Source organism: Megalobrama amblycephala, linkage group LG14 (genome assembly GCF_018812025.1).
Source record: "Megalobrama amblycephala isolate DHTTF-2021 linkage group LG14, ASM1881202v1, whole genome shotgun sequence".
Classification (NCBI taxonomy): Eukaryota; Metazoa; Chordata; class Actinopteri; order Cypriniformes; family Xenocyprididae; genus Megalobrama; species Megalobrama amblycephala.
Window position 1 is genome coordinate 39,829,125 of NC_063057.1, and position 25,883 is coordinate 39,855,007.

Consider the following 25,883-nt stretch of genomic DNA (forward strand, 5'->3'; position numbering starts at 1 on the left):
TAAATTTTATAAAAAGGGTTCAGTCCAATATCCACAATTATTTCTAAACATCCAATTTCGGGGTGTCTCATTTTGTATTGGTCTTGATATCTTTTGACCCATCCTTCACCTAATTTGATTTTTTGATTTGCCACACCACACCAAAGGGGTCTCTTTATAATTCATTAATTATAATTTTTTTTATAAAGATTCTACCCATAATGCTTTGAGCTCATGATAAATCAGTAACAGTGAGATGTTATAGAGTCTCTTATTTTCTCTTCATTACATTAAAGGGTTAGTTCACCCAAAAATGAAAATTCTGTCGTTCCACACCCGTAAGACCTTTGTTAATCTTCGGAACACAAATTAAGATGTTTTTGTTGAAATACGATGGCTCAGTGAGGCCTGCATAGACAGCAATGACATTTCCTCTCTCCAGATCCATAAAGGTACTAAAAACATATTTAAATCAGTGACGAGAATATTTTTGGGGTGCCAAAAAAACAAAATGACTTATTTAGTGATGGCCGATTTCAAAACACTGCTTCATGAAGAATCGGAGCATAAATGAATCATTGTGTTGAATCGTGATTCGGATCGCGTATCAAACTGCCAACGGCTGAAATCACGAATGACTTTGGAGATTCGACAGCAGATTTGATACACTGATGCTTCCTGAAGTCGTTATTTTGTTTTTTTTGTTGCACCAAAAATAATCTCGTCGCTTTATAATATTAATATTGAACCACTGTACTCACATGAACTGATTTAGATACGTTTTTAGTACTTTTATAGATCTTAAGAGAGGAAATGTCATTGCTTATCATTGTCAGATTAACAAAGGTCTTACGGGTGTGGAACGACATGAGGGTAAGTAATAAATGACAGAATTTTCATTTTTGGGTTCTGTCAGTGAAATAACATGTCAGAATAAATGTGTGTAAAGAATCCTCATATAGACAGTGAGATCAGTGTTTGAGAGTCATGATGAGTGATTGATTGATTGTGTGTATCTGTGCTTTTCTCAAGCTCTATTTGTGTTGATGCCTTGATGGAAATCACAGTCATTCAGTTGTTATTGTAGTGTCACATAAATCATTTTAATATTACTGTTAAAATTACCTTTAAACTGAAATGATAAATGATTTGCATGTATCATTCAATAAAAAATCAATAAAAAGGTTCTTGTTGTAAAATTAATAAATGTCAATTTATTAATAAATGTGAAATATATAAACCCAAATCATCTGATCATAGAAAATATGAGCAAAATTATTCTAATCTAATCCAGTTTACTTTAAATAAACCTCCTTCTGAACAGACTGAATTTACAGACCTGTGTCCAGATGTTCAAAAAGTTTAATCTGGATCCAAATGATCTAGATTTGGAAATCCCATGTTTTGCTATCCAGGATCAGGTAATCCATCTTACATTTGTGCTGATTTTTCACAAAATATGCTTGGATCACTGTGATCCAGATAGACTTTTATTCAGGGCCCAGTTGTTAAAAAAAGTAATCTGATCAGATTTTGATTGGATCAAATCTTGAAAAAGGGGTTGTTAAAAAAAAATCAAATAAAAAATCTGAAATCGGATTAGATCATGACATCCAATATTGGTTTTGATCTGGATCAAATCTTCAGTTTGTGTTGTTCAAAACTTCTTAGTAAAATTGGGATCCCTAAACAATCGGGATTATCCTGATCCCAGCAGAAGGGTGGATTTTAAGAACAAGGGGCCAGTTGTTCAAAAAATTTGGAAATCCCATATTTTCCTATTCAGGATCAGGTAATCCGTCTTACTTTTATGCCGGTTTTTCAAAGCAACATTGGACTGGATCACCCTGATCCAGATACACAGTTTTCAAATCCGGATTACCTGTGCTCTAAATGGGACAACATATCACAACGTGGGCTACCAGCTAATGTAAAGAACAGGTAGAAGAGCCAACATGGGGTCACTGTAAGAGTTTTTTATTTTGAGACAAAACACAAAAATAACATAAACATCCACTTCCATTCATAACTTCTTTTATGACCCCTCATCTGAGTCACAAAAAATAAAAAAACAAACATTAACAAATACATTGTGGATATCTTGAAAACGTCTTAAAAAAATAAAATGGCTAAATGTCCAGTAGTTAACAAAATAAAGAATGTTCAGGGTTCTTTTTCATCTGAGGAGGAGAGACCAGCATTCCCAAGCTCTGCTTTTAGGAGGCGGTCTGAAGTTTTGCTTTGGTTTGCTGCAGTTTGGTCAGCTTGATTTGTTCCTCTGTCAGGATTATCTGTGCTTCTGCTCTTTCAGTCTCTCATTTTAGAAGTAATTCATAGGCATCATCATCATTATTATACGGCAAAGGATGCTTCAGGTCTCTTTTCTGAGCTCCTGTGACTGCTGGCTCTATCAGTGAGGATCCAGGTTGTATTTCAATAATAGGGCTGAGATCCAGAATGAATGTTTCCTCTGCATTAGGAGGAACTAGCTCACTTTCCTCTACAATCGTAGGCTCACCATCCCCTACAACACCTTGAATCCCATGCAGAGCTTTAGAGTTCTCACCTCCAATAATGTCCAGAACCACATCTGTATATTCACCTTTCTTAAAGGGTTTATTGCCTGTTTGGGTGTTTTTTTGCTTCAGCAAGGTCCTTTGTTGTTCTGGCCCTCAGATTCTTCCATCTAAATTTCACTTGCTTCAAGGCCCTCTTCTGGCCAGACCCCATTGCATTCACATTCTGGGTGATTTCAACCCAAATGTCTTTCTTCCTTTTGTTAGTCACCATTCCACCCGCAACAGAGCTTCCTACTATTGAGACATAATGGCACTTAACACCCTCCAGCAGTGCATGGGTTTCTGCAACAGTGAAATTAGGTCCTTTTGAGTCCATGGTTCCACCTCATCTGTTGCAGTGAACATAGTATTTATAGGCCTTGGGCATGATTGATTTAATTAAACACAAGCCACAGCACGTCAGCCAATTGGTGTGTGGGTATTTGACAGCCATCTTATATTCAGCCTTTCTCAGAGGACTTAGAGAGAGTCACTGACATGGCAGGTATTGTCCATCGCTACCACCGTTTTGGTGGAAGAGGATACCGTCAAAGGGTGTATGTTGAGCGTGCACAAACACTGGAGCAATAGGCCACTGAAGAACTGTATGCTCGCTTTTGCTTTGGGAATGCTGATATTAAGTACATTACAGACCTTGTCAGGCCAAAACTTCAACGGAGAACCCGAAGGAGTCACAGTCTGTCTGTGGAAGAATAGGTCCTCATTGGTCTGCGCTTCTATGCATCTGGGACTTTCTACCAAGTAGTTGGTGACAATATAGGAGTGGACAAATCAACTGTGAGTGATGTAGTGAAAGCGGTGTCAATTGCATTGGCCAGCCTGGTCAATCAGTTTGTTTCACTTCCAAAGGATGTCCAGATTGCCTATACCAAGCACAAGTTTTTTTTTCTTTTGGGGAACATGCCCAATACTATTGGGGTTATTGACTGCACTCTTGTGCATATCCAAGCACCTCATGAGAGGGATTGATAGTACATAAACCGAAAGGGGAGGTGCAGCATCAACATCCAACTTGTGGGCGATGCTGACCTCATCATCACAAACTGTGTCGTGAAGTGGCCTGGGTCTGTTCATGATGCACGTATCCTGAGAGAGAGTGCTTTATACAGAGAGCTCCAAACCAACCGACCGGATGGCATAATATTAGGAGACAGTGCCTATCCACTCCTACCATGGCTGATGACTCCTTTTCTTGCAGCAACCACACCTGCGCAGGCATGCTTCAACACTGCTCATTGCAAAACAAGATGTGCAATTGAGCGTTTAAATGGAGTTCTGAGGAGACACTTTGCATGCCTTAACTACTTCCGTGATCTAATCTGATTTCAGATTCCTTCTTTCCCTTTTGAACAACCCATTTTCAAGATTTGATCCAATCCGATAACCAAAATCCAATCAGCTTACCTTTGAACAACTGGCCCAAGGTAATAAAACTTTAAAATTGGACAAAACATTTGGAAACACTTTATTTTAGTGGCATTGTTATGTTACATGTAGTAACTGTAGTAATAACTATAAATTATACATGATAACCCCAAAACCAAAATACTCATTCTAACACTATATTAAGTACATGTAGTTGATTCAACCAGTTCTCATGAATCTGCGTATAAATAACATGATTTTACACCATAGCTGTCAACCCTCCCGTTTTTTTAGCTCTTTTCCCGCTGTCTTCCCGTTTTAGTATTTTCCCGTAAAATATCCCATATTTTTACACTCTGATTGTGTTAACTCAGAACACGCAACTATCTGTGTCTGTGAAGTGGCTTGCACTTGGGTTGCTAGACCTCCAGTCAAGCAGGTGGCAGTATACAGACAGTAGCTTAGGCTACTATCAAAGAAGAAGAAGACAAGTAGCCGGTAGTGAACTTCAAGGATAGTAGAGTAGATGAGTGTGATGTGCGATGATGGATCAGGATGCCGACGGGCAAAATCACAGAATTACCCACCAACCAAAACCGAGGACATGGTGAGCAAGATTGTTACATCCAACCAAATGGCACTGGATTCCAGCACTGTGTGTGCATTGCTATCTTGTAAAATAAACCACACTGGTCCGGTTCCCCTGTACACTCCCTCACAGAAAGTGTTAAGAAATGCAAAATCAGCCACATATGTATACAATAGGGCTCATGCTTCACACCAGGAAGGGTGGCAAGGTTGTCTTTACTGTCTCTATCCATTTGTTCAACTGCCTCTTACACACATTCTTTCTGTCTGTCTGTCTTTTTCTCTCTGTTTCTTTCTCACTCCTACCCCAACATTAAGCTAAAACACATTGTAGCAAATGAAAATGTGTAAGTAATGTTTACTTTGTTCATAAATAAAGCACTTTAAACATATCCATTGGTCTGTCATTCTTTAATATATATTGTGTAGTTATAAACTCTTCAGACTGTTAATGATTAGTGCTTTTTTTAAAAGTCTGTGGGTAGTAATTGTGTAAAAAAAATCCCTTATTTTGGGGATGGATTCCGGGGAATCTCTCTTATTTTCAGTGTTCAATGTTGACAGCTATGTTTTACAAACTTTCCAATTGCATGTAATGCATACACCAAAGTCCAACTTTGTGTGCATGTGACACGCCAATCCTTCTCATTAACTTTGGTGGCGAGCAGATGTGTCCAAATACCACGCATCATCTTCAACAGCAATGACGTCACCAGCGAGGCTCAGTTCGCCTGGGGTCATGGTGTCATGTGTCAAAATGGCAGCTGTAGGATCTGTACAGGATCCAAAATCCAGCAGGCCCACCATAAACTGCGTTTAAGCCCCAATTCAGTGAACTTTTGTTTGTAAATCTCACATTGGCTCCAGCCTGGCGGACACTAATAGGTCACGATACCCATTTTATTGCTGCTATAGTAATTTCCGGAACATTTCCCTCGCGACTTCAAAGGACCATGGCCTCCTCGGATCAGATTATTACAAGCGAGCAAAAACATACGCACACACACAGACACACACACAAAGACATGCATGAATATTGTATGCACAAATATGATTGTACCTGCAAATATGAATGTATCTGCCATTGTAGTTCTTGTTGCATTTATGTATTACTAGTGTAGAAGTGTAAAAATGACTGTAGTGGGTTAATTTTCATGTTAAACGATAATATTAGAGTATAAAGTGTATCTTCCTTAAATGCTGTTGGACACCTGTCAAGTATGGTCAGCCTTATGACCAAAAGCTTTGCACACAGTGCACGCAGCCTCCCACTTGTCCCGACCGGGAGAGTAAGTGGGGAATTTCTTCTGCAACTCATCTGTAAATATGGATTTGCGCTTCAGCATGTTGCAGGCAGAAGTGCTCGCTCGTTGTGAGTGTAAAGGCCGGAACACACCAAACCGACGCCGACGTACTAGTGGCGATGAAAGCAGACTGCAGGGTTGGCTCACGTCGGCAGCATCTGTGTCCAAAGTTGGCCTGACTGAGAAAACTTAGTCGGCCAACGAACAAAAACTGCCAGATGGCCGACCATCGGCTTGGTGTGTTCCTGCCTTAAAGAAAGCCGCCCACTCGGCAGCCTCTCAGGGATTACGTCACATGCAGCACCGCAGGTGCAGAGTGCCCTAGTGCCGGTCAATTTAATGGCCCAATGAAAACCAGGACATTTTCGTAGCACACGTACTTCTGCAAGATATCTGTTAAAGATCACTTTCATCTGGAAAGCATGCTGTTTACAAACATCTGACAGACATCTTTATGATGTCAGTTTTACAAACATTCTAAATCATAAACATCTTAAAGACATCTTCTAAACGTCTATTTGACATCTGACAGAAAACGTCCTATAGATGTATTGCAGATGAGCAAACACTGTCAAAAATACATCTTCCAGATAAAAAACACACATCAAATACACATGTCCAAGATGTACGTGTGCTATAATTCATGCTGCATCTATAAATGTTATGCAACTTGTGGGTGTGGACCCCAAGAGGTAACCTGCTAATGTCGGATTAGTATTTTGGACCATGTGGTAAGGGTTGCCAGTTTTCTTACAACAAAACCCGCCCAATTGATTTATCCACTCTGGGAAACTTAATTAATTAACTCAAGTTAGTTAATGCCTATTATTCACCCATCTATGTTTTATTTCATGCTATGTCCATAAAGAAACAAGTCACAAACTCAGAAGCCTGAAGTCGCAAGACGATCTAGTGACCTAGTGGAAGAGGGACCGTGATGGGCAGCGTGTGTCCACCAGCAAACGGAGGAAACATGGGCTTTTTTGAAGTTAGACTAATCAACTGATCAGCATCACAGCATCAATTAGATCCTGACCAGTTACAATGAAAACACACAGAACCTAAACTGTCTGACTTTTGGTTGTAGTCATAGGACGAAATTAAAGATATTCATACACCCTCAAGTACTCCAGTAAGTTGATGCCTTCACAAGCACCTGTAAAAGCTGTGAAGGACAAAATATGCTGTATTTTTGTAATTCCTATAGGTGTTACTAATGTTGCAGAATCTACAACCTTAAACTTTAAATGGTATGGCGCATTGGCTGAAGATGCGCATCTAAATCAAAGACGACAAATAAGAAACACCATGGCAGGCGTTGATAGAAATCTATGCCAGAAGTATTTTTTTGAATTAATTAAAAAATAAAAATAATCAATACTAGTTGCCTGTTATAAATAAAACAATAATTATATGCAAGTATAATAAAAATATAGCCTAAGTATTCTTTAAAAATAAGTTGAAATAATGCAAAATGATGACTTTAACAAATGCATAGATTATCGAATACCAACCTCGGATAGTTACAGTAGGTCTATACATTATGTCTTTAACAGTTTATAAGTTTTCATTAAAAATACATTTCCCTTTTTTTTTTTTTTTTTTTTAGAAAACTAAACTGAAAATAGTTTGTTTTGACTTTTTTCACTTGATTTATTCTATTTAGTTTTGTATTAAATACAAAGTGATTATTGTTGATTGAGTGGCAGCGGCAACACAGTTTTCCTCTTGGGCAAGCGATTCACGGACAGCGTAATAAATAAATGACAAACAGTTACATACGCATTGCCAACATTTTTTATCATGTAAGCTTTATGGTATACCTCAAACAAAGGAATTTATAGTAAACTATACTGTTAATATTAATTAGCGAGTCCACAAATTGCTTGGGTATGCAGAGCATTTGCAGCTTATATGGACCACATGCCCCTGAGATATATAATTTTCTCTCCTTGTAAATATTTTGTGCACAATCTTGGGAATACTGGATCACAAAAGACTTAATAAACACCATTGACTGTTATTACCATCACACCTCGTCACACTGCTTTATAGACACACCTGTTTTGCACACGTCACTCAAACAGAGAACCAGGAAACAGGGATCACATGAGAAACTGAAACTGAAGTGTAATTGAGCTGTTGTGTGTTTGTTTCTCTGTGTTCATGCAGTAAAATGGCAGAAGCCAGATTTTCTGAGGACGAGTTCAAGTGTCCAGTGTGTCTGGATCTCCTGAAGGATCCAGTAACCATCCACTGTGGACACAGTTACTGTAAGATCTGTATTACAGGCTGCTGGGATCAGGAGGATCAGATGAGAGTCTACAGCTGCCCTCAGTGCAGACAGACCTTCAGTCCAAGACCTGCTTTAGCTAAAAACACAATGTTGGCTGAAGTGGTGGAGAAACTGAAGAAGATTAAACTTCCTGCTGACTGTTATGCTGAAGCTGGAGATGTGCAGTGTGACGTCTGTACTGGAAGAAAACACAAAGCCGTCAAGTCCTGTCTGGTGTGTCTGAACTCTTACTGTCAGAATCACCTTGAACAACATGAGACCTTCTTTAAAGGAAAGAGACACAATCTGACTGAAGCCACTGGACGACTGCAGGAGATGATCTGCCCGAAACATGACAAGATCTTTGAGGTTTTCTGCTGCACTGATCAGAAGTGTATATGTGTGTTGTGTATGATAGATGAACACAAAAACCACGACACTGTATCAGCTGCAGCACAGAGGACAGAGAAACAGGTATGAACTTCATTATGCTCATTTACAGACTCATAATTTTGTTTATGGGGTCTACTAGAATGCATTTATATAATTTAATATCTGTTATTACCCTCTGTCACTACTTTAGTTTAAATTTCTTTAAAACCCACCTTCTGAAAATCGCAGTCCACTCTGATTGGTCAGCCGGCCCCAGTCTGTATGCACTTTACCATAAACGGTAATGTAGAAGTGAATTGATGCTGGAAGAATTGTTGCTGGGACAGTGCAATGACTGCTGTTTATATACACTCATAATGATGTCTGACAGGACTGAATGATTTGACTCCTCTCAACCTACATCACCACCACTGTTATAAATGAAGTTCCCATTTACAACAGGGGTGGTGATTGTTGGTCTTGGAAAGCCACAGTCCTGCAGACTTTAGATCCAATCCTGATTTAAAAAAACTCACCTGCAACTCAAGGATGCACCTCATTCTGTCACATGGGCATCTTTGGGGCTCTCTGATCACTGCCTAGTTCTACCAGAAAGACTCAGGAGGCAAGATGATGTAACAATGGCAAAATGTATTAACAGTCAGTAAGCTAAATAAGAGATAAAGTTCTTTGGCATAGGCCCCGTCCGTAGCACACATCCTGAGTGTTGTAGGCTCTGCATTTCCTGCCTGGAGATAAAGGCAGGGGCGTAGCCAACCCCCTAAGAGGTATGGACAGGGACCATCCTGGTGGTGGTGGGGAGGAAGGAGGTGGAGGTTGGCGTCAGCATCTGCGAACTCAGACGTGTAAGTACCGATCTTTTATACTTAAAGTGTTAGATAATGATTGGTTAGATCTAATCTAATAAGTGACGTAACATTAGAGTCTTCCCGGCAGAACTTACGCTAGAGCTTTCATTTCTACCAGAAAGACTCGGGAGGCAAGATAACGTAACAATGGCAAAATTTATTAACAGTCAGTAAGCTAAATAAGAGATAAAGTTCTTTGGCATAGGCCCCGTCCGTAGCACACATCCTGAGTGTTGTAGGCTCTACATTTCCTGCCTGGAGATAAAAGCAGGGGCATAGCCAACCCCCAAAGATGGTGAAGAATTATCCCAACGGGACGGAGCCTACCCCCCTAAGAACTGTAAGAGGTATTATGTACGCACCTGTGGTGAATCTTGCAGTTCCTGAAACAGAGATAAAAATGAATTAAAATGAAAGGACTTATAGAGTGTAAGACAATAATAGGTACATAGAGACAAAGGCAACGGCCTTTGAACGGCGACAACGGCCACGATACGCCACATAGACACACTAGCCTTGAACGGCGACAACGGCCACGTTAGGCCACATAGACACAATAGCCTTGAACGGCGACATGAGACAAGCCATGTTAAGCCAAATAGAGACAAGGCCGGATGAGGCCACAGAAAGTCATTAAAGCTATAGAAGCAAACAAAACAGAAATAATTAATAATATTTAATGAATGAGATAAAACATAATGCCACCGCCACCACCACCACCAGTACTTGCATGAAAGTTACCTTAGTCCTGACTTAAGAGAGTTTGCTTAGCTTCAAGGATGATTTTGGAATCTGATCTTATGTGGAATTCAAATGCAGAGGAAGACCATCTGCTCAAGAGCTTGATAGCTGATGGTAAAATTCCACGTTCAGCTGCCGTGGTGGCTGCCCCAATTCTGAATGAATAGCAGGGGAGATAGATCACAGCTTTCTAAGACAGTGGCTAAGTGAGTCTTGAACCAAGCCTTGGTAATGGGTACTCCATTAGATAAGAGAAAAAGGGGAAAGTAATCAGGAATTCTAGGCCGAACTTTGAGAACTTTGAGATTAATTATAGAAGTGAAGGGACAGAAGCTATTATTAATTTTAGAAAGTATTAAAGTGACACCAGTTCCTTGAGAGTAATTAATTTAGAGTGCTTCAGGAAAACAGTAAAGAAATTAGCAGAGAAACATAGATCAGAAAAGGAAAGGCCACGGGCAGAATTGAAATGTTTAGATTCTGAAGTAAATTCCCCTGGACGCATAAAGCCATAAAAAGCTGATTAAAAACACTGCTTCTAACGTAATGTTAATATAAGAGGAAAAGAGACTGTTGCGGATGGAATTTATTAATCTTTGCAAAATAGACAAAGTGATTGGAAGGCGTTTATCTTAAGTTTTACAGGAAGATTTGGCTATGTCTTTGAGTAGAAGGTTCGGTGAAAAGACTTGGATAATTAGGATTAAAATACCTTGCGTAAAACTGAATGCCTGCCAGCAACCCACGAATAGATGAAATTTTGAGATTGTGATTTTCATAATTGTAAACCAAGAAGGAACAAATGGTCGTAATCAAGATGGGAAATAACAGGATCTGAAAGGAAAAGCAAAACATTATAAATGAAAACCAAGCTGAAGTATAAGCATTAATTGTTGAGGGAGCCAATGCCTTTTGAGATATAATGTCTAGCCGAATTCAGCAATTCATCTAATTTAATATTATCTCTGCTAGAGGGGGGCAGGGTGTTGGATCCGGATTGGCTGAAGTGCAAAGCCATCTGAAAACGTTTTCAGCACCTCGGACAGTGGGCGGAACTTGGCTAGCGAATACTGAATGTCTGTGAGAGCTACATATATCACAAGCCAAGATCTTTTGATGCGCTGAAATGACAGACAAGCAGTTCGGTGTCGGTAACAGACCAGTCTAATCTTGTGTTATAAAGAGAAATGAAGGAGGCAGAATTTTGTTATTTCTGAATTGAGGAGACACCGTAGCTGCAGCAGGAGAGACAAAATGCCTACCGAACTCTTGAGCTGGTACTGGAGTAGAGAGACTGAAGTTTGACGTTACAGGTGTAACATTAAAGTAACTTTAGCTAGAGCTTTCCATTCATTTTATACCGACCTACAGGCAGAAACTGAAAACAGCTAAACCCGAAAAAAGACTTTTAAAAGATGGACTAATGAAGCAGAGCGGGATTTAACAAGCCTGCTTTGAATGCACTGATTTGACTGTTTTTGAAACTGCTGCTGCTGATTTGGATGAGCTCACATGGTTCTCCGCGAAACTCAGACAGCTTTGTTGGGCCAAAGAAGATGCCTATAGGAATGGGGATAAAATCTTGTACAATCAGGCCAAAAACACACTGACAAGAGAGATTAGGGTGGCAAAGAGGAGCTACACTAAAAAGCTTGAAAACATTTTCTTCAATGTGGAAAGGCCTGAAAGACATCACAAACTACAAGGCACCATCCCCCAATCCTGTAGGGAATCAACATCTGACGAGGAGCTGAATGAGTTTTACTGCAGATTTGAGAATCCCAGTCTCACAACCCACACCCACTCTGACTCTAGTCTCTCTATCATCAACACCTCCAGCAACCCCACCCACCATCCCCCTTCCTGCACTTCACATTTGTGAGAAAGATGAATGTTTAGTGTTCAAGAAACAGAAGACCAGAAAAGCACCAGGCCCAGACAGTGTCTCACCAGCCTGTCTAAAAACCTATGCTGTCCAGCTGGCATCTATCTTCTCACAGATCTTCAATAAATCACTGGAGCTGTGCAAAGTCCCATCCTGCTTCAAATGCCCCGCCATCATCCCCATCCCAAAAAACCCCAAAATCACAAGAGTAAATGACTACAGACCTATCGCTCTCACGTCTGTGGTCATGAAGTCATTTGAGAGACTAGTGTTGGACCACCTGAAGGACATCACAGGATCCTTGCTGGACCCCCTACAGTTTGCTTATTGAGCAAACAGGTCTGTGGATGATGCAGTCAACATGGGACAGTATTATATCCTACAACATCTGGGCAAAAAGTATCCGGATGTCCTACTTCTTCCAGTGAGATTCTGAAGTTGATTCGTATGATGAACACTTTCTGTGAATGACAGGGAGGTGACGGAACTGACGCCTGGTAGGTCACATGATAATGACAACATGGTGAATGTACGTGCGGTTTACATTCATACTACACATTCATATTATATAGAACATACTTTAACGGCCATGAAGTAATTACTTATTTAAAATATATACCTACTCAAGAGTCTGTGATTTCGGACACAGACTACAAATTCTGAAGTTATAAGAAAAATCATGGTGGCATGACAATTCATTTGACATTGATGAGCCTGTGAGGTTTGATGTTATTGACGTGTCTCCATATTTGATTTGGGCTCTAGAAACATTCTTCAGAATATCTTCTTTTGTGTTCTGCAAGAGAAAATCATATAGGTTCCAAAAGACATGAGAATGAATAAACAATGTGTGGCAAGCAGGACGAGGCTGAGGGCTGTGAAAACGGGGTGAGGCCGGTGGCACAAGTGTCACCTACACACCACACCGCTGCCATCGAGCATGGATAGAGCAAAGTCTGCCGCCATGGACGCTTGAGGCAGTGGGCTGGAATGAGTTGCCGGGGGATGGGTGAACTCGCTGCCGTCTGCCTGGATTGTGGAGGGTTGGCTGTCGTCCACGAGGGAGCAGAGGAGATGCCGCTGTTTGCCGAGGCTGGAGCCTGCTGCCATCCGCTATGATGGGGAGGAGTAGGGAGCGGGGACTCCTGCTGGCTGCCCTAACCCGGAGGAGCCATCGCCATCCACCAGGCAATGAAGGAGTATCGAGCTGTTCACCGAGGGCTATCCAGCACAGCTGCCAGGCATCGTGGATGTGTTCATCTAGCTGGAGGAGGACCGGATGGCTGTGTGTTTTGGGAACCGGACCAAGATTTTTTCCCCCTCTCTTTCCTCTCTCGTCACTGTCACTCCTGATGCTTCCATCTCCTTTTCTCTCGACTTGTCTGTCCTCACCCCCAGGTGCCACAGCCACCGTGACGGGTCGAGCGCAGTCTCGAGGGTACCCCCGGGCTGCAAGGGGCGATGAAGGTATGTGGCAAGCAGGACAAGGCAGAGGGCCGTGAGAATGGGGTGAGGCTGGTGGAGCGTTTGTTAATGAGCGAAGACAGTAAAGGATGAGAGAGGACCAGGCCTGGATTTACATTATGTTTTGTTTATGTGTGTGCGGCAGTCGTCCTTGAGGGGCTGCCGCTTATACTTTCGTTTTGTGTTTGTTTATTTTATAATTAAAGTTTGCTGAACATTTGCTGGTTCCTGCCTCCTTCTTCCCTTATCTACTAACCTCACTACATGATGAAATAATTTACATTTTTGGGTGAACTATCCATACAAAACTAGGCATTGATGATATAATAATGTAATATAAAAAAACCTATAACCTTACCATGCAAGATTTTTAACTCAGACTCACCACTTCACGGATACTGGATTCATACTTATTGACTTGATGATTTATGTGATGTTTCTCCTGTTATTGGTTTGTCCTTTAGCACCAGCTGAAGGAGACGCAGAGGTGGTTCCAGCAGAGGATCCAGCAGAGAGAGAAAGATCTTCAGCAGCTGAGAGAGGCTGTGGAGTCTCATAAGGTGAGTCTGGAGAAGAAGAGAAGTTTGAGAAGTCTCAGTCAGACTCACTGAAGCCACTGTGTGATTGTGATGTGTGTCCTAACAGCGCTCTGCACAGACAGCAGTGGAGGACAGTGAGAGGATCTTCACTGAGCTCATCCGCTCCATTGAAAGAAGCCGCTCTGAGTTCACACAGCTGATCAGAGATCAGGAAAATACTGCAGTTAGTCAAGCTGAAGGACGACTGGAGTGTCTGGAGTAGGAGATCAATGATCTGAGGAGGAGAGATGCTGAGCTGGAGCAGCTTTTACACACACAGGATCACATCCATTTCCTGCAGGTAACAGATCTAGAAGAACAGGATCATAGTGGACTTGAGCAAGAGACTCAAAGAGAAACATTTCATGAGAGCAGAATGAGCCGTTGACTGAAGTGTTGATCTGTGTGTTCGGTTATTATATAATCATCAGTCAGACTCTCATCTGATCATCTTATATTGAAAAAGGCACACTTACAAATTCATTTCAGCTCTGGAAATCTTTTAGGAAACATTTTTCTGAAAGATATAGCAATGTGAAATCTATGAACTTGATGGAACCAGTTTCATTACTAAAGATCAACAAGAGCTGCTCAAATCTGACAGTAGTGCAGGTTATTGTCTGAAGTGTGGAGGTGATGGGCTTTGATTTCTGTTTTCTGTAGAGTTTCCAGTCTCTCTCAGCTCCTCCTGAATCTACAGACGTAAATGATGATCCATTCAGTTCTCTCTCCTCTTTTGCTGTTGTGAGAGAATCTGTCCATCAGCTGAGAGACAAACTGGAGGATTTCTGCAAAGAGGAGCTGAAGAAGATCTCTGACAGAGGTAAAGTCCTGGAGATTCATCTACTCTCAGAAATGATCCTCCATCATCTCATATATCATGTAGAAGATCATATTAGAAATGTCTTAGGAACGGATGCAAGATCATTTTCTCTTGACATGATAATCACACTCTTCATGTCTGTTGATTTCCAGTCACTTTCACCAACATTGTTCCCAGAACCAGGAACGACTTCCTACAATGTAAGTCACTAAGAAAACAAGCAGAAAAATCACTAAATGTGTTCATGTTCTTCATGTAGAAGGTGAAAGGAAACATGACAGCGTTACAGTTGATCATATAAATGATGATTTACACAGGATATCTGGTAAACTGTACTGAGACACTGATGATATATTGTACATGAAGAGTTCAGCATCATTAAAAGATCAGACAGATTCATAATTCCTGATTTGGATGTGTTTTCTCTCCATCAGATTCCCATCCGATCTCTCTGGATCTGAACACAGTGTATAAATACCTCCGTCTGTCAGAGAGGAACAAAGTGATTCCTGGTACTTTCACAGTCTAGCCATAACCTGATCATCCAGACAGATTTGATGTGTATCAGGTGTTGTGTAGAGAGAGTGTGTGTAGACGCTGTTACTGGGAGACTGAGTGGAGTGGTGGTGTGTTTATATCAGTGTCATTTAAGAGCATCAGCAGGAAGGGACGGGGTAATGAGTGTTGGTTTGGATGTAATGATCAGTCCTGGAGTTTGTTCTGCTCTTCCTCCAGATACTCATTCATACACAATAACATACAGACTGAACTCCCTATAGAGTCCATCAGCAGTAGAATAGGAGTGTATGTGGATATGTGCAGGAACTCTGTCCTTCTACAGCGTCTCTGGAGACACAACAAGCCTCATCCACACAGTCCAGACCACATTCACATCCTTGGTTTAGTGTTTGTTATAAATCAGTTAAAGTCGGCATGAAATCAAAATTGTCAATTCTTATTTTTTTAAGGAATATTGTAATATTTATTATAAATAATTTATCCGTGCACTTCATTATTTTTACCACTGCTGATGTCAGTCATTGGGGTGTACAATACCCTAAAACATTGAAAGGATATTACGAAAACACTACTCTTTGGACATGGCAAACAAATTTTTTTTCATGGATGACTTAACCTGATGAAGGATACGCACAGTCAGTCTCTCTCTCACTGTTTAGTGCCGCTGACTGTCGTCGTTGTCATCCTCAATAAATAAAGTTCTTACAGTAACGTGAGGGTGCTGGCAGTAAGTCCGGTGGAGAGAAATCCCCCACAACTGACTGCAAATGGACATTCAGATCTGCCTCCATTTTGTTAGCAACGCCCAACTTCACTCGGATAGACGTCATAGTAGAGAAGAAAAGACAATTGCAACTTCTGTTACATGCCGACTTTCAACTGTGTTGATAAATCAGAATAGACTTTAGAGTGATTCTACCCATAATGCTTTAACCTGCATGATAAATCATTAACAATGACTACGTTTACATTTGCACCAATAATTGTAATTTCTCATAATCAGAGAAAGGTTTTAATTGCAGTAAGATGTTTACATGACACGAGCAGAAATCTTCACTCCAGTTTACATGCAATTTTCATTACTCTGATTATTTGCTAATAAGTATGGTTATACAACATTTACATTACATTTATATTTAGCAGACGCTTTTATCCAAAGCGACTTACAAATTAGAATAGTAGAATCAATCAAATCAACATGAGAACAACAGTACATAAGTGCTGAGTGAAGTCACAGTTATGACAAAGTGCTCGTAGCAAGGAATTTTTTTTTTTTTTTTTAAATCACAATACACAAATAGATGGAAGGAAAATAGAAATTAAGGTAAGTGCTACTATTACTGGGTCAAGTGCTGGCGAAAAAGATACGTCTTTAGCATTTTTTTGAAAATGCTACACTTAGATAGGCGTACAGTATGCATATTAACTGGCTATTGTTTTAATTTACTCACATCAAATTCAAAATACATTTTTATGGACGTACTGTATATTATTTGGTGCTGTGATAAACATCGAAATGCTGGGTTTGCCTACACTGCCATTGCGTTTTGTGACGGTGTGTATCTGTGCTTTTCTCAAGCTCTATTTGTGTTGATAGAAATCACAGTCATTCAGTTGTTATTGTACTGTCACATAAATCATTTTAATATTACTGTTAAATTACCTTTAAAGAGAAGTGAATTCTGAAATGATCACACACAGGATTCATTTGCATGTATCATTAAATAAAAATTCAATAAAAAATGTTTTTTTGTTGTAAAACTGATAAATGTCAATTTATTAAGAAATGTGAAATATATAAACCCAAATCATCTGATCATACTGTAAACCCTTCATCACTTAAAGGATGAGCAAAATTATTCTAATCTAATCCAGTTTACTTTAAATAAAGCATCAGGTAATCCATCTTACATTTGTGCTGATTTTTCACAAAATATGATTGGATCACTGTGATCCAGATAGACATTTATTCAGGGCCCAGTTGTTCAAAAGTAATCTGATTGGATTTTGATTGGATCAAATCTTGAAAAATGGGTTGTTCAAAACAATAATAATAATAAATAATAATAATAATAAATATAGCTGCGAGCAGCGATGGCGGGCCCAAGCCCGGTGGCACCGCCACCCCGGTGGCTTCAGGGCAACTGTGCACAGCGGGCAATAGGCACTTAAAACGGTTAAACATCAAAGGACTATGTCAAATTCACTCCACATTTACTGCACTACAAGGTGCCACTATAGAGCCCCTCCTCCCTGCCCATTTTCAAAGGATTACATGTGCCAAGTTTTAACATTATTCTGATGAATTTTGAAGCAAATCAGGTAAAAATAAGAGGGTGATCTCAATGTATGCTGAAAGTGACACATTTTCTGCTTCCAGTTGGTGGCGCTATTACTTTGAATCACAATAGTCACATCCATGTGATCAGCCTTGTACAACGAAGACTAAGCCGAAGTTTCATCAAAATCAATTAATGTATGCAGAAGTTATAACACTTTGTTTCCCTTTTCTTGCCATAAATTCGTTGCCTCGCCACGGCCAAACCGTTTGAGATATCCAAAATCCGTTTGCAATTAAACAACTTCAATGTGTTAGCAACAAGTTAAAAAAAGTTTGGTGTAAATTGGATAAACCCTGTAGGAGCAGTAGTATAAAATTCATAGCCTGTTTTTTCAAAAAATTAACATTCAAACCAAAATAGCTGACTTCCTGTTGGTCGGAGCTAATGAATGTAAATTAGAAAATTGTCCGGCTTGATGAGAACAATATGTGTACCGAGTTTGGTGATTGTAGGAAAAACTAACCCCCCCACTTTTGTCAAAAGGTGGCGCTACTGAGCCCCTCCACCACGCCCATTTCTATGGCTTTGTCCATGTCTACTGGTTGACAATATTGATGTGTGTGTCGAGTTTCATGCAATTTGAAGCATGTTAAGAGCCTCAAAAACACTCAAGAATATTATTACAGTTTGACCTGTTGCCATGGCAACAATATTTCAAATATCAAAAATCCTGTCATAGGTCTACATCTGCTGTGTATTGACATTACACTGATGAAGTTTGAAGCAAATCAGGTAAAAATAAGAGGGTGATCTCAAAACATTTCAAAAAGTGATACACTTCCTGCTGCCAGTTGGTGGCGCTATAACTTTGACTCACAATAGTCACATCCATGTGATCAGACTCCTATAACGAACACACTCGTGAAGTTTCATAAAGATCAATATATGTATGCAGACGTTATAACACATTTCCTGTTTCCTTTTTCTCGCCATAAATTCGTTGCCTCGCCACGGCCAAACCGTTCGAGATATCAAAAATCCCCTGGCAATTTTTAATCATCAGTGTCTTGACTTCATGCTGACCGAGTTTGGTGGCGATCGGATTAATCGTCTAGGAGGAGTATATCAAATTCCAGAGCATGCGTTTTTCAAACAACCCTTAATAGCTGACTTCCTGTTGGCGTGGTGTTTAACTTAGAGCACGAAAGTTGTTCGGCCCGATGAGGTCTATATGTGTACTGAGTTTCATACTAATACGTGCAAGCGTGTTTAATATATGGACCAAATTTTCAGACTTTTTTCAAGGGGGCGCTGTCGAGCCCCCCTGCCACGCCCGGGTACCAGCCTCTCCGGCGTCCTAATGGCCGCGGATTCCAATGTGTGTGCCAATTTTCAAGAGTTTTTGAGCATGTTAAGGCCCCCAAAAAGCCCCGGAAGACGGAAAAAAAAAAAAAAAAAAAAAAAAAAAAAAAAAATAATAATAATCCTTAGAAGAACAAGAGGGCCCTGCGCGAATTTTCGCTTGGGCCCTAATAATCTGAAATCGGATTAGATCATGAAATCCAATATTGGTTTTGATCTGGATCAGATATTCAGTTTGTGTTTGTTCAAAACTTCTTAGTAAAACTGGGATCCCTAAATAATCCAGGATTATCCTGATCCCAGCAGAAGGGTGGATTTTAAAAACAATGTAATAAAACTTTAAAATTGATTAAAACATTTGGTAACACTTTATTTTAGTGCCATTGTTATGTTACATGTAGTTACTGTAGTAATAACTACAAATTATATATAATAACCCTAAACCAAACCCTCATCCATGTGTCCACCAGCAAACAGAGGAAAAAGGTTCATCTGCTGGTTAGTGTCCATCTTATAAAATTAATGTCAAATACTTTTAATGGAGAGTGATGGTGTGTGATCTGGAGGAGGTGCTGGTTTGATAGTGCTGTTTGTACTCAATAATTATTACTGTATAATTCAATATTGCATAATGTAAACTACATTGTAATGCCAAATACACTTTGGGGGTTGATAGTTAGGTTGTTGCAAGTTTCCCAAAGGTTTCAGTGTTTATTTTTGAACATCAGGCAAAGAGTTTGAAAGAATTGTTCTAATGTGTTTAATGTTATTTTTTCCTTCCAAACAGTTTGTGCTTCTCCATGTGCTAGTTCCTCCACAACTTCACCATGTACTAGCCACCAATATCCTGCCAAGCAGAAGAAAATACTTTAAAACACTTTCATACTTTAATTGATAAACTTTTCATAATAAGGTGTGCTTCATATGAAAACAAGGAGTTAAGTAAAAAGGAAACATCATTTTAGAGTCTAGCTAACAATATTCCTTCCAAAATGCTTTTTCCACAGTCCCGTAACATGCCTCAAATATTAAAGTTACCACAGTTTGGTGCATCAAGCTCTGTCCACATGACAGCTATAGGAAAACTTTAGACAACAGCATCAGTGTTTCTCAGCAAAATCACCCGGTGGTTGTTCAGTTTCACAGTTAAGTGGGCAACACTACTGACAACCAGCACCTACACAGAATCTCAGGGGTCATGGGTTTGAGTGCCCATTTCCAACTATCCTTTCACCCTCTGCCTTCTCTGCTATTAAAAGTGATGGAAACGCCACAAAAGAAGTCAGTGGTAGTGGAATTGCACTGTTGGATTTCTGGTATGTTTGTATTTGTCTCTTTCTCTCTTTGAAGATTGTAATGTGCAGAGGCTTGAGGACCTTCTACAGGATTCAGAGGGAATTGATGGTCAAGATTTTGCTCAGCAGACACCATTGTCCAGTTGGTGTCAAAGACAGAAAGAGGTCCAACAGGCGAGGCCACAAAACCTTGCCAACTTCTGAGAACATCGTCCAGATTACATGTAATCACTGTCACATGAGAGAAGCCATTATTTATGTGTCCTTTTTACAAAAACTTAGTGTATAGATACAATATTATGGTTAGTGTTAACTCTAAGGTTATTCATAACACCAAAGCGGGCTATACCTTGAGTACTACAAGGCTTTAAAAGGTTCCACGAAAACAGTGTTTATTGTCCAAAAACAGCAAGTGTAAAGCTGTTTTTACCTTTAGTTCACAGCTCAAGAAAACCAAACATGCACTTTGTTGAGGTTAGACTAATCAACTGATCAGCATTAAAGCATCAATTGGATCCTGAAAAATTACAACAGAAACACTCACTGAACCTAAACTGTCTGACTTTTAGACATTTTGAATAATGAATAGCAAATAGTCTCAAAGGGTCTCAAAAACTAAGCCTGAAAGAGGCGGGGGCCAGATAGAGGTGAAAATGAAACTTTGTGGTAGGATTAAATATATTTATACACCCTCAAGTACTCCAGTAACAATGTCAATTCTATGTTTTCAGAGAGGGAAAACAACAACAAAACCCACAATATGACTTTTTTATTATTGTGAAGTGCTCATAGGAAGTGGCAAACAATGCAAACTGTAGTTTTCCTGGGTGGAAGGTTGTGAAAAGTCAAACTGCAGAATATAATGATTTGCCTTTTGGATGATGGATTATACAGATTTTCTCTGCAGAAAAAGCACCTCGCTGAAAATATTGAATGCTTAAGTGCAGTATGTAGCCCTACAGTGAATCTGTGGTGTAACGAATGAGGTGATGTAATCATCTGTAACACTTCCCAGTGTGCAGTGAAGAATTCTCAAAGGGGGGTTGCACATTTAAAGTGTGTTTATTCTGCAAAACAGGAATTAATAGTTTTAGTTGCGACTCTTGTGGTTATCACACACCATCTTATCTTCTTGTCTCTGTGCTTCCGTGACAGATGTAAGATCCAAGTGCAGCTTTAATAGGGTAATCCAATAAACATCATCCAGGCAGTCTCAAAGGGTCAAAGTCCACAGAACAGTCCATACAAAATAAAGCAAAACACAAACGGAAGCAGGTGACATAAAATGAAACCACGATAACAAAAGCAGAAACAACCAAGTATAAATAGACAGACACTAATGAGCAAACACAAAACAGCAGAGTGCAATTACGGGATAATGAGTCCGGGAAGTGAGTTCTAGGAAATGAAGTCGAAGTGTATATATAACTACACTATATTTAACTACAAATAACATGCCCTTTTAAGGCTTATATTTTTTGAGTGCAAAACTCAATCATTGAGCTACACATCCTCCAGCTTTATCACAGCCTCAACACATCACATAAACATTATCCAAAAAAAAAAAAAAAAAGTACAATAGAACAATAGAACTTTATTGTTGTCCACATGGCACAACATTTTTTGTTTCTTTGCACCATCAATGTGACAACAGTATTTTTAACAGACCTTCCTTTATGACACAGTCATTCCTATGTTCTCCTGTGGTTCCCAAGATGGGCGCCAGGCCTTTTAGCTGAAAGCAATGGCAAAATAAAACATACAGAAATTGTGTATTTAATTTCTGAAATATGTTAAATATAATGATAGCCTCTGACAAGGTTTATAAATAATATAACATCGTTCTCCTTGCACGGTTCCTCTCAGAATTGGGAATTCTTACTAGAATTGGGAACCGAGAACCTTATCCAGGACCAGTAAAGTCATCACAATTTCATATACATTAATATGTACAGCACATCATGAAGAGGAGAATCAGACAACGGTGAACACAGACTGTTGAGCAGCTGAAGTGTTTACAGATCTGTAATTTGAATATTGAGGAAGTTACCTCACCCCCATCCTCCCCACAAACTACGCCCCTGGAATACATACACCGCTGTGTATTATCACATCAATGTCAATGTGGTGACCAGGGCGTGAGAGTTAATGAGCCCCACCTGGGAGGCGCACAGGCCTTGAGTCTCTCACGGAGGAGCTCCGGGAGCATAAAAGGAGGAGCGACGACAGTGAAGGACGAGAGAGGACCAGGCCTGGATATTATTTTATGTTTTATTATGTTTGTGTGGCCGGCAGATGTCCGCGAGGGTCTGCCGGCATTACTTTCGTTTTGTTCTTTGTTTATTTTGAATTAAAGTTTTGTTGAACGTATATACGAACTGTGTTACATTGGTGCCGAAACCCGGGAGGAAGGAGGGACATGCTGTCGGAGAGCCCTCACTGCTGAGGGGGATCGCGGTGCTGCGGAGTTCGGGCAGTGCGGGAGTGAAGACCGCGAGAGGCTGCCCGAGGCGGTGGTGCTGGAGCATAGTGACCGGTGGGACGGAGACCCGGATACCGTGCTCCTGGGACGAGGTGGGGTGGCTGCCGTCCAGGAGGGAGTGGAGGAGTCGCCGCCATCTGCCATGAAGGGGAGGAGCAGGGGACGGGGGACTCGCTGCCGGCTGCCCTCAGCCGGAGGAGCCATCGCCGGCCACCAGGAGGCGGTTGAGGATTGGGCCGTCCACCGAGCGTCCACTGCCATCGCATGGCACCACGAGGAAAAGCCTCTCGGCAGGCTGAGGACCGAGCGGCAGTGTGTCTGGGAACCGGACCCAGAATTTTTTTTTCTCTTTCTTTTTCCTCTCTCCCCTCTCTCGTCCTGTCGCTCCCCTTGCTTCCGTCTCCTTTCTCTCATCTCGTCTGTCCTTACCCCCAGGTGCTGCGGCCGCCGAGGCAGGCCCCGGGGGGGGAGTAGAGCGCAGTCTCGGGAGTACCCCCCGGCCTGCGAGGAGCGATGGGGGTATGTGGCGACCGGGGCGGGCGAGAGCCGTGAGGGAACGGCACAAGGCCGGTGGCGCGAGAGTTAATGAGCCCCACCTGGGAGGCGCACCGGCCTTGAGTCTCTCACGGAGGAGCTCCGGGAGCATAAAAGGAGGAGCGACGACAGTGAAGGACGAGAGAGGACCAGGCCTGGATATTATTTTATGTTTTATTATGTTTGTGTGGCCGGCAGACGTCCGCGAGGGTCTGCTGGCATTACTTTCGCTTTGTTCTTTGTTTATTTTGAATTAAAGTTTTGTTGAACGTTTGCCTGTTCCCGCCTCCTTCTTCCCTTATATACGAACTGTGTTACAGTCAAATTATTTAAAATTGTATCAACTCTCTCTAGTTGATCTGTGTGTCTGAATCAAGGCTCCACATGGAGAAGAACTACAAATACAGGAAGATTTTTGAGTGCGTTCACTCTATATCACAATAAATCAACATCAAAATAAGTTATACATACATTTAAAATGCACATAAGGTAGTATATATATCTACATTTTAATAACAATTATGTTTCTTCTCCATTTTGCTGGTTAACCCTTGTGCTGTGTTGAAATCCCTATAACACTCATGGTGTTCCTGGTCAAAAATCAGAGACGACAAATAAGAAACACTGTGGCAGGTGTCAATTAAAAATGTATGTCAGAAGTGTTTTTTTTAAAATTAAGAATTAAACAATGAAAATATAAAAAGTATAAAATAATCAATATTATAAAATAATATTATAAAATCAGTAAGTATATAAGTATAATAAAAATATAACCTTAGTATTCTTTAAAAATAAGTTGAAATAATGCAAATTGATGGCTTTAACAAATGCATAGACTATTGATTAACAGCCTCAGATAGTTACAGTAGGAATATACAGTATGTCTTTAACAGTTTAAGTTTTCATTAAAAATAAATTTCCTTTTTTTTTAAAGAAAACTAAATACTATGAAAATAGTTTAAGTTATGATGATTTTCACTTTTTTTTTTTTTTTTTGCCTTGTAAATATTTTGTGCACAATTTTATGAATGCTGGATCACAAAAGACAATAAACACCATTGACTGTTATTACCATCACACCGCTTTACAAACATGCCTGTTTTGCACACGTCACTCAAACACAGAACCAGGAAACATGACTTCAGAGAAACTGAAACTGAAGTGTAGTTGAGCTGTTACGTGTTTGTTTCTCTGTGTTCATGCAGTAAAATGGCAGAAGCCAGATTTTCTCAGGATGAGTTCATGTGTTCAGTGTGTCTGGATCTCCTGAAGGATCCAGTGGCCATTCCCTGTGGACACAGTTACTGTAAGATCTGTATTACAGGCTGCTGGGATCAGGAGGATCAGACGAGAGTCTACAGCTGCCCTCAGTGCAGTCAGACCTTCAGTCCAAGACCTGCTTTAGGTAAAAACACCATTCTGGCTGAAATGGTGGAGAAACTCAAGAAGATTAAACTTCCTGCTGACTGTTACGCTGGAGCTGGAGATGTGCAGTGTGACGTCTGTACTGGAAGAAAACACAAAGCCGTCAAGTTCTGTCTGGTGTGTCTGAACTCTTACTGTCAGAATCACCTTGAACAACATGAGAGTTGGTTTAAAGGAAAGAGACACAATCTGACTGAAGCCACTGGACGACTGCAGGAGATGATTTGTGTGAAACACGACAAGATCCTTGAGGTTTTCTGCCGCACTGATCAGAATTGTATATGTGTGCTGTGTATGGATGAACATAAAAACCACGACACTGTATCAACTGCAGCACAGAGGACAGAGATACAGGTATGAACTTCGTTTTGCTCATTTACAGGCTCATTTTTTTAATTGGGCCTACTAGAATGTATTTAGATCATTTAATGTCTGTTTTCAGTTTCTTTAAACCCACCTTCCGAACATTGCAGTCCACTCTGATTGATCAGCTGGACACAGTCTGTTGTGACTGGCCTACTGCTTAGTCTGTATGTCGGCAATGTAATACACCTTACTATAAATGTCGATGGAGAGGTGGAGGGATGATGGAAGAATTGTCACTGGGACAGCACAACGACTGCTGTTTATATACATTAGTAATGATGATTGACAGGACTGACACAACGGTAATTAATATGATTTGCCTTTTGCCTGTTGACTTGATTTATGTGATGTTTCTCCTGTTATTGGTTTGTGCTGCAGAAGGAGCTGAAGGAGACGCAGAGGTGGTTCCAGCAGAGGATCCAGCAGAGAGAGAAAGATGTTCAGCAGCTGAGAGAGGCTGTGGAGTCTCATAAGGTGAGTTTGGAGAAGAAGAGAAGTTTGAGAAGTCTCAGTCAGGACTCACTGAAGCCACTGTGTGATTGTGATGTGTGTCCTAACAGCGCTCTGCACAGACAGCAGTGGAGGACAGTGAGAGGATCTTCACTGAGCTCATCCGCTCCATTGAGAGAAGCCGCTCTGAGGCCACACAGCGGATCAGAGATCAGGAAAAGACTGCAGTGAGTCGAGCTGAAGGACGACTGGAGCGACTGGAGCAGGAGATCAATGATCTGAGGTGGAGAGACGCTGAGCTGGAGCAGCTTTCACACACACAGGATCACATCCATTTCCTGCAGGT

The 25,883-nt window shown here is 40.6% G+C and overlaps 2 protein-coding genes and 1 pseudogene across 3 annotated transcripts in view; all 3 read left to right on the forward strand.

Moving 5' to 3' along the window:
• LOC125245250 (tripartite motif-containing protein 16-like) overlaps window positions 1-25,883 on the forward strand; it is a 169,492-nt gene that overhangs the window by 141,271 nt on the left and 2,338 nt on the right. The window contains exons 1-3 of one of the 2 annotated variants that reach the window (XM_048155789.1): window positions 24,412-25,075; window positions 25,466-25,561; window positions 25,648-25,881. The exons of the other annotated variant lie outside the window; for it this stretch is intronic. Of the exons in view, the coding sequence (XP_048011746.1) occupies window positions 24,506-25,075; window positions 25,466-25,561; window positions 25,648-25,881 (900 nt within the window). The 5' untranslated portion in view covers window positions 24,412-24,505. Of the gene's footprint in view, window positions 1-24,411; window positions 25,076-25,465; window positions 25,562-25,647; window positions 25,882-25,883 lie in introns of those variants that run through there. 2 annotated transcript variants of the gene reach the window in all.
• On the forward strand, window positions 1,396-5,613 carry LOC125245278 (annotated as a pseudogene).
• LOC125245279 (E3 ubiquitin/ISG15 ligase TRIM25-like) lies at window positions 7,918-14,294 on the forward strand. Its single transcript, XM_048155818.1, has 3 exons — window positions 7,918-8,564; window positions 13,886-13,981; window positions 14,067-14,294. The coding sequence occupies exons 1-3, from the start codon at window positions 7,992-7,994 to the stop codon at window positions 14,220-14,222; spliced, it is 825 nt and encodes a 274-aa protein (XP_048011775.1). The 5' UTR covers window positions 7,918-7,991; the 3' UTR covers window positions 14,223-14,294.

Bases quoted from the DNA above. Each gene is read 5' to 3' on its own strand.
- LOC125245279 (XM_048155818.1), top strand. From the start codon at position 7,992: ATGGCAGAAGCCAGATTTTCTGAGGACGAGTTCAAGTGTCCAGTGTGT. The intron at 8,565-13,885 runs GTATGAACTTCA...TTTGTCCTTTAG, and splicing joins CACAGAGGACAGAGAAACAG to CACCAGCTGAAGGAGACGCA. The intron at 13,982-14,066 runs GTGAGTCTGGAG...GTGTCCTAACAG, and splicing joins AGGCTGTGGAGTCTCATAAG to CGCTCTGCACAGACAGCAGT.